This window comes from Salmo trutta, chromosome 12 (genome assembly GCF_901001165.1).
Source record: "Salmo trutta chromosome 12, fSalTru1.1, whole genome shotgun sequence".
Lineage (NCBI taxonomy): Eukaryota > Metazoa > Chordata > Actinopteri > Salmoniformes > Salmonidae > Salmo > Salmo trutta.
The window spans coordinates 63,249,046-63,257,012 of record NC_042968.1 but is presented as its reverse complement, the minus strand read 5'-3'; the positions used below and the strand labels follow the sequence as shown (position 1 = coordinate 63,257,012).

Below are 7,967 nucleotides of genomic sequence, written 5' to 3'. Positions count from 1 at the left end.
TGTGTGGTGTGTGTTGCAGTTGTGTGTGTGTGTGTGTGTTGCAGTTGTGTGTGTGTGTGTGTGTTGCAGTTGTGTGTGTGTGTTGCAGTTGTGTGTGTGTGTGTGTGTTGCAGTTGTGTGTGTGTGTTGCAGTTGTGTGTGTGTGTGTGTGTGTGTGTTGCAGTTGTGTGTGTGTGTTGCAGTTGTGTGTGTGTGTGTGTGTGTGTGTGTTGCAGTTGTGTGTGTGTGTGTGTGTGTGTGTGTGTGTGTGTGTGTTGCAGGTGTGTGTGTGTGTGTGTGTGTGTGTGTGTGTTGCAGGTGTATGTTGCAGGTGTGTGTGTTGCAGGTGTATGTTGCAGGTGTGTGTGTTGCAGGTATGTGTGTGTGTGTGTGTGTTGCAGGTGTGTGTGTGTGTTGCAGGTGTGTGTGTGTTTGTGTGTGTTGCAGTCGTGTGTGTGTGTGTTGCAGTTGTGTGTGTGTGTGTGTGTTGCAGTTGTGTGTGTGTGTGTGTGTGTGTGTTGCAGTCGTGTGTGTGTGTGTTGCAGTTGTGTGTGTGTGTGTGTGTTGCAGTTGTGTGTGTGTGTGAAAGTTTGAGATAAAATCAACTGCTACTACAACCCTTTCTTCTTCAATTGCTTCAACTTCCACTCTCCCCTGTCTCTATAGAGACTAACTCTTTATCATATAACTCATCTCTCCCACGGGGGAAGATCACAACTCTATTCGGAAAGTGCATTCTGGAAGTTTTCAGACCCCTTTTACTTTTTCAAAATTTTGTTACGTTACACAGCCTAATTGTAAAATGGATTCAATTGTTTTTTTTTTCTTCTTTTCATGAATCTGAACATAATACCCCATAATGACAAAGCAAAAAATAATTTTGTACATTTTTTTTGCAAATGTATAAAAAAAAAAAAAACAACTGAAATTACATTTACATAAGTATTCAGACCTTTTACTCTGTACTTTGTTGAAGCACTTTTTGGCAACGATTACAGCGTTGAGTCTTCTTGGGTATGATGATACAAGCTTGGCACACCTGTATTTGGGGAGTTTCTCCCATTCTTCTCTGCAGATCCTCTCGAGGTCTGTCAGGTTGGATGGGGAGCGTCGCTGCACAGCTTATTTCAGGTCTCTCCAGAGATGTTCGATTGGGTTCAAGTCCCAGCTCTGGCTGGGCCTCTCACGGACATTCAGAGACTTGTCCCGTGACGCTTGGCATTCAGGCCAAAGAGTTAAATTTTGGTTTCATCAGAACAGAAAATCTTAGGTGCCTTTTGGCAAACTACAAGCAAGGCTGTCGTGTGCATTTTACTGAGGAGTGGTTTCCGTCTGGCCACTCTACCATAAATGCCTGATTGGTGGAGTGCTGCAGACCTTCTTCTGGAAGGTTCTTCCATCTCCACAGAGGAATTCTGGAGCTCTGTTTGAGTGATCATTGGGTTCTTGGTCACCTCCCTGACCAAGGCTCTTCTCCCCTGATGGCTCAGTTTGGTTGGGCGGCCAGCTCTAGGAAGTGTCCTGGTGCCAAACTTCTTCCACTTAAGAATGTTTTTTTAATTTTATTTAACCTTTATTTAACCAGGCAAGTCAGTTAAGAACAAATTCTCATTTACAATGACGTCCTACCCCGGACGATGCTGGGCCGATTGTGCCCCGCCCTATTTGGACTCCCAATCACGATCGGTTGTTACAGCCTGGAATCGAACCAGGGTCTGTAGTGACGCTTCTAGCACTGAGATGCAGTGCCTTAAACCGCTGCGCTAATCGGGAGGCCACTGTGTTCTTGGGGACCTTCAATGCTGCAGAAATGTTTTGGTACCCTTCCCCAGATCCATGCCTCGACCTCATGGCTTGATTTTTGCTCTGACATGCACTGTCAACTGTGGGACCTTTTATATAGACAGGTTTGTGCCTTTCCAAATCATGTCCAATCAATTGAATTTACCACAGGTGGACTCCAAGTTGGAGAAACATCTCAACAATGATCAATGGAAACAGGATGCAGCTGAGCACAATTTTGAGTTTCATAGCAAAGGGTCTGTAACAAAATTTGGAAAAAGGGAAGGGGTCTGAATACTTTATGAATTTACTGTAAGCTATAGTATGTAATCATGGCTAGATCATGTAGGTTTATGACATGGGAGGAAACCTTGCTACTGACCTTATGTAGCTTTCTCTTGGGCTCAGTTTCCCCACTTTACAGCTGAATCACAGCTGGGTTTCAAACTAGCAGGAGTCATGTGGAATCTTGAATTACATATCTGTATGGCTCACATCGTTGGTCAGGCCCCAGTGATCCAGCCCCAGGATAAGCCTTTGTTTTTAGACAAAACCATCCAGTAAAACAACACTATCCCATGTCCCTGAAGGCTGGTCAATAGATTTTCACTTTGAGTATACACAGTGAGTGCTATGTCAGTGACTTGTATTCTACATCTGTCTCTCGCTCTCCTCTTCCTCTCTCACTCTCCCTCAGGTTGACTAAACTGCAGATCCTGGAGCTGAGAGAGAACCAGTTAAAGATGCTGCCAAAGTAAGTTTTCTCTGTCTCTGTTTCACATGTTTTCCCCATATCAAAGCCCTTGCAGACCTCACAGTCCACAGACGAACAAGAGGTGGCTCTTTGTGAGCAACCATGTTTGTAGGAGGGAGAGAAAAAAGGACAAGTGCCTTTCGATTGTCCTCTCGCTCTCTCTCTTTTCTCTCCCTCTCTCCCCTACACACTCTTGCTCTCTGTCTCTCACTTTTTCTCTGTGGCATTGAATTCCACCGTGTGGAATTTTAATTTACCAGACATTTGAGAAATTTACCAGACCCATATGCATTGGGTGTGTAACCGGATTAGGGCGCCCACCCACGGTGTTCAGAATGACCGAAATCACATTTCGATTATGGTAATTAATCTTAACAGAACATGCAAGTCGAGGATGCAACGCCGCGTGTCCTTACAGCTCACATTGAAGATGTTAGAATAACTGTCCACATTTACTTTTCCTCAGCCAACAAGACGAGTAACGAACAGCTGAATCACTAGCCTTTGCAGGAGGAGCGTGAGTTTTTAAAGTTTGGGGAAGTACATTTTCACCATAAAAAATGCACCTTTATAATAAAGCATTCCATGTGTCATTACATTTGCAGACTTAAGTGATGAGTAGATTGGATAGTCATAATGTAGGCAAATAATAGAACTCAATCACTGTTTGCAAAAAAGATTGTTCAATGCATGTCTGAGCGTGTATAGCGTAGAGACCTGGGCTATAGGCTATATCAGAAGTTTCTTTCTTTGCACAGGAAAAACACATTTCATGCAGTTGTAGTTCACTTTATATGACTGGACACATAAGCAGGATCTTTTTTTATTATGGCAAATTACAGGGTAGCCTACTCTGCTGACACTGACAAACAGATCGATAAAAACAATGTCCATATAAGAGGCCAATGAGAAGGAGAGACACGCATAGAATGATGTTCATCTAAACTGGAGGAGGAAATGATTGTCCGAAAACAAACTTTTAAGTGGCACTGAACCAACAATGATAGAGTGGATATGCGCAGTGCACGCTCACCGGGGATATGGCCGATGCTCTCAGCTGGTGCCAATAAGATAGGCTTTTAGGCCTACTGTTCGCTCAATTAAGTTGGGAATTTTGATAATGTAAAGTCTATCTTTGTAGTTGTCTTCTCTTTACAGTAATGGCCTTTTGCTTTCCGAACTATACTGAACAAAAATATAAACGCAACATGTAAAGTGTTGGTCCCATGTTTCATGATCTGAAATAAAAGATCCCCGAAATGTTCCATAGCCACAAAAAGCTTATTTCTCTCAAATTTTGTGCACAAATTAGTTTACATCTCTTTTTAGTGAGCATTTCTCCTTTACCAAGATAATCCATCCACCTGACAGGTGTGAGGGAGCTTGCAATTGGCATGCTGACTGCAAAGCTGTTGCCAGAGAATTGAATGTTAATTTCTCTACCATAAGCCGTCTCCAACGTCGTTTTAGAACATTTGGCAGTACGTGCAACCGGACAGGAGGAGCATGAGCAGGTATGCAGCGTGGCGGAGCAACGCTCCAAAATAAAAACATTTCTGATAAATATGTTATATTGAAATAGGCTGTTCTCCTGCAAGCCTTACTAATGAAAGTTTACCAATACCTTGCGGTGTGGTGTGCAAAAGAATTCCAGAAAATGCTGTTAAGAACTTTGAGCTTACCCAAACTGGAGAAGCTGGATCCATCACATGACAGCCTGTGGAATCTGGAATCTTTCATTGACCAATACTACCATTCCGACCGCGACATGGATTGCAGGGATTCCTTAACTCAGGCTGGCCATAAGAACCAAGACACCGGGATCTCTGCCATAAAGCCTGCCAAAAGATTTAGGAACTCATCCAGTGACACGGTTGATTTAAACAACTCCACCGGCGATGACGTCAACGCTTCCAAAGTAAGTGTTCTGGTCTCCATAACTCAAAAGCTGTCTGTTTTAAGATGAAATGAGAAAGAACCTAGCTGACCTCAACATCGCCCTCGCTTTCAATAACAGACAACTTGAGGATATGCGTCAAGAGAATAAAGCACTAAGGGGCACTGTTGACAAATTGGAAATCAAAGTAAACAGTCCTTCAAGGGACCGTGCTGGATACACTGATACGCAGTATGCGGGATAACTCAATATTCTCTGGCACTGAAAAGGTTAAATCTAGAAACCGTGAGGCATCTGTGCACGAGTTCATATCTACTAATCTGACAATTTCACAAGACCAGGTACAATGAATGACATTTTCGCAAGTACATAGAATAGGAAGTACATCCCACCATGGCCTGCGCCCTATAATAGCTTGTTTTGAGCACTTCCAGCAGAAAATCAGGGTACGAAGAAAAGGTAGTGAGCTCAAAGGCACAAACTATGGAATGAACGACCAGCTCTCTAAAGAAATCTGAGAAAGAAGGAAAATACTTTACCCAACATTAAAAAAAATAGACAATTGAGTAGAAGTTCATTAGAGTTAGCAGCCTCAGAAATTGCAGCCCAAATAAACGCTTCAGAGTTCAATGAACAAACCCATATCAAGATTAACTGTTCAGAGGAGACTGCGTGAATCAGGCCTTCGTGGTTGAATTGCTGCAAAGAAACAACTACTAAATTACACCAATTAGAAGAATAGATGCTTGGGCCAAGAAGACGAGAAATAGGACATTAGACTGGTGGAAAGCTGTCCTTTTGGTCTTATGAGTACAAATTTGAGGTTTTTGGTTCCAACCGCCATGTCTGTGAGGCACAGAGTAGGTGAACGGATGATCTCCGCGGAACCATGGAGGAGGTGTGATGGTGCTTTGCTGGTGACACTGTCAGTGATTTATTTAGATTTCAAGGCACACTTAACCAGCATGGCTACCACAGCATTCTGCAGTGATACACCATCCCATCTGGTTTGCTCTTAGTGGGACTATCATTTGTTTTTCAACAGGACAATGACCTAACACACCTCCAGGCTGTGTAAGGGCTATTTGACCAAGAAGTAGAGTGATGGATTGCTGCATCAGATGACCTGGCCTACACAATCATCTGAATTGACATGGTTTGGGTTGAGTTGGACCTTAGAGTGAAGGAAAAGCAGCCAACAAGTGCTCAGCATATGTGGGAGCTCTTAAGACCTTTGGAAAAGCATTCCAGGTGAAGCTGGTTGAGAGAATGCAAAGCTGTCAAGGCAAAGGGTGGCTACTTTGAAGAATCTAAAATACTACATGATTCCATGTGTTATTTCATAGTTTTGATGTCATCACTATTATTATGCAATGTAGAAAATGGTAAAAAAAAAAAAAAATTCAATAAGTAGGTGTGTCCAAACTTTTGACTGGTTCTGTACATTGATGGGCAGCGTCTCCATGGTGGTTGATAAACTGTACATCGATGGTCAGCTATATAGAGATGCCAAGGAAACACCATGGCACTTCTGATCACATTGGCTCATTTTAGGCCTAACCAGAGCATGCTGCAGACAGACTTTTTCCACATTTTATGTTGAAGGTCCCCAAGAACACAGTGGCCTCCATCATTCTTAAATTGTAACCACCAAGACTCTTCCTTGTGCTGGCCGCCCGGTCAAACTGAGCAATTTGGGGAAAAGAGCCTTGGTCAGGGAGGTGACCAAACATCCCCACAGCATGATGCTGCCATCAGCATATTTCACCGTAGGGATGGTGCCAGGTTTCCTTCAGACGTGACGGTTGGCTGGTCACTCTGACAGAGCTCCAGAGTTCCTCTGTGGAGATGGGAGAACCTTCCAGAACGACAGCCATCTCTGGTGGAGTGCTGCAATCAGGCCTTTATGATGGAGTCGAAAGACGGAAGCCACTCCTCAGTAAAATGCACATGACAGCCCACTTGGAGTTTGCCAAAAGGCACCTAAAGACTCTCAGACCATGAGAAACAAGATTCTCTGGTCTGATGAAACCAAGATGGAAATGTTTGGCCAGAATGCCAACCGTCACGTCTGGAGGAAACCTGGCACCATCCCTACGGTGAAGTATGCTGATGGCAGCATCATGCTGTGGGGATGTTTTTCAGCAGCAGGGACTGGGAGACTAGTCAGGATTGGGGAAAAGATTAATGGAGAAAAGTACAGCGAGATCGTTGATGAAAACCTGCTCCAGAGTGCTCAGGACCTCAGACACGGCCAAGACAACGCAGGAGTGGTTTCGGGACATCTCTGAATGTCCTTGAGTGGCCCGGCCTGAGCCTGGACTTGACCCCGATTGAATATCTCTGGAGAGACCTGAAAATAACTGTGCAGCGACGCTCCCCATCCAACCTGGCAGAGTTTGAGGATCTGCAGAGAAGAATGGGAGAAACTCCCCAAATACAGTTGTGCCAAGCTTATAGCGTCATACCCAAGAAGACTCGAGGCTATAATCGCTGCCTAAGGTGCTGTAACAAGGTACTGAGTAAAGGGTCTGAATACTTATGTAATTGTGATTTATTTATTTTTAATACATTTGAGAAAAAATCTAAACCTGCTTTTGCTTTGTCGTTATGGTGTATTGTGTGTGTGTGTGTAGATTGAGGAAAACCTTTTTAATTTAATCAATTTTAGAATTTGTACATTAACAAAATGTGGAAAAAGTCGAGGGGTCTGAATACTTTCTGAATGCACTGTATATAGTCTGTATAACCAGGTTGTAGAAGCCTAAGTATTTTTTTTATTACTCCAATTAGGGATGATGGGGTTACCGGGAAAATAATTTAAAAAAAATATATTTACCAAAAAGTGTATAGGGGATTGGAAATGATGCAGGCAATTATACTGTGGCTTCTATCAACAATATTAAAGCTGATCAACTGGCCTCACAACCGCAGACCACGTGTTACCTCGCCAGTCCAGGACCTTCTTCTGAGACCAGCCACCCAGACAGCTGATAAAACTGTGGGTTTGCACAACCAAATAATTTCTGCTCAAACTGTCAGAAACCGTCTCAGAGAAGCTCATCTGGGTGCTCGTCGTCCTCACCAGGCTCTTGACCGGACTGCGATTCGGCGTAGTAACTTTCTTCAGTGGGCAAATGCTGACCTTGGATAGCCACTGGCATGCTGGAGAAGTGTGCTCTTCATGGATGAATCCCGGTTTCAACTTGGGCCGGCAGATGGCAGACAGTGTGTGTATAGCGTTGTGTTGGCAAGCGGTTTGCTGATGTCAACGCTGTGAACAGAGTGCCCCATGGTGGCAGTGGGGCTATGGTATAGGCAGCCATAAGCTATGGACAATTAACATAAGTGCATTTTATTGATGGCAATTTGAATGCACAGAGAAACCGTGAAGAGTTTCTGAGGCCCATTGTTGTGCTATTCGTCCACCGCCATCGTCTCTTGTTTCAGCATAATAATGCACGGCCCCATGTCGCTATTCCTAGAAGCTGAAACTGTCCCGGTTCTTCCATGGCCTGCATACTCACAAGACATGTCACCCGTTGAGCATGTTTG

The 7,967-nt window shown here is 43.8% G+C and overlaps 1 protein-coding gene across 2 annotated transcripts in view; it reads left to right on the top strand.

Annotated features, from left to right (window-relative positions):
• LOC115203968 (erbin) overlaps positions 1 to 7,967 on the top strand; it is a 139,266-nt gene that overhangs the window by 86,220 nt on the left and 45,079 nt on the right. For both annotated transcript variants that reach the window (XM_029769104.1, XM_029769103.1), the window contains exon 7: positions 2,459 to 2,515. In XM_029769104.1, coding sequence (XP_029624964.1) covers positions 2,459 to 2,515 — 57 coding nt within the window. The remainder of the gene's footprint in view (positions 1 to 2,458; positions 2,516 to 7,967) is intronic.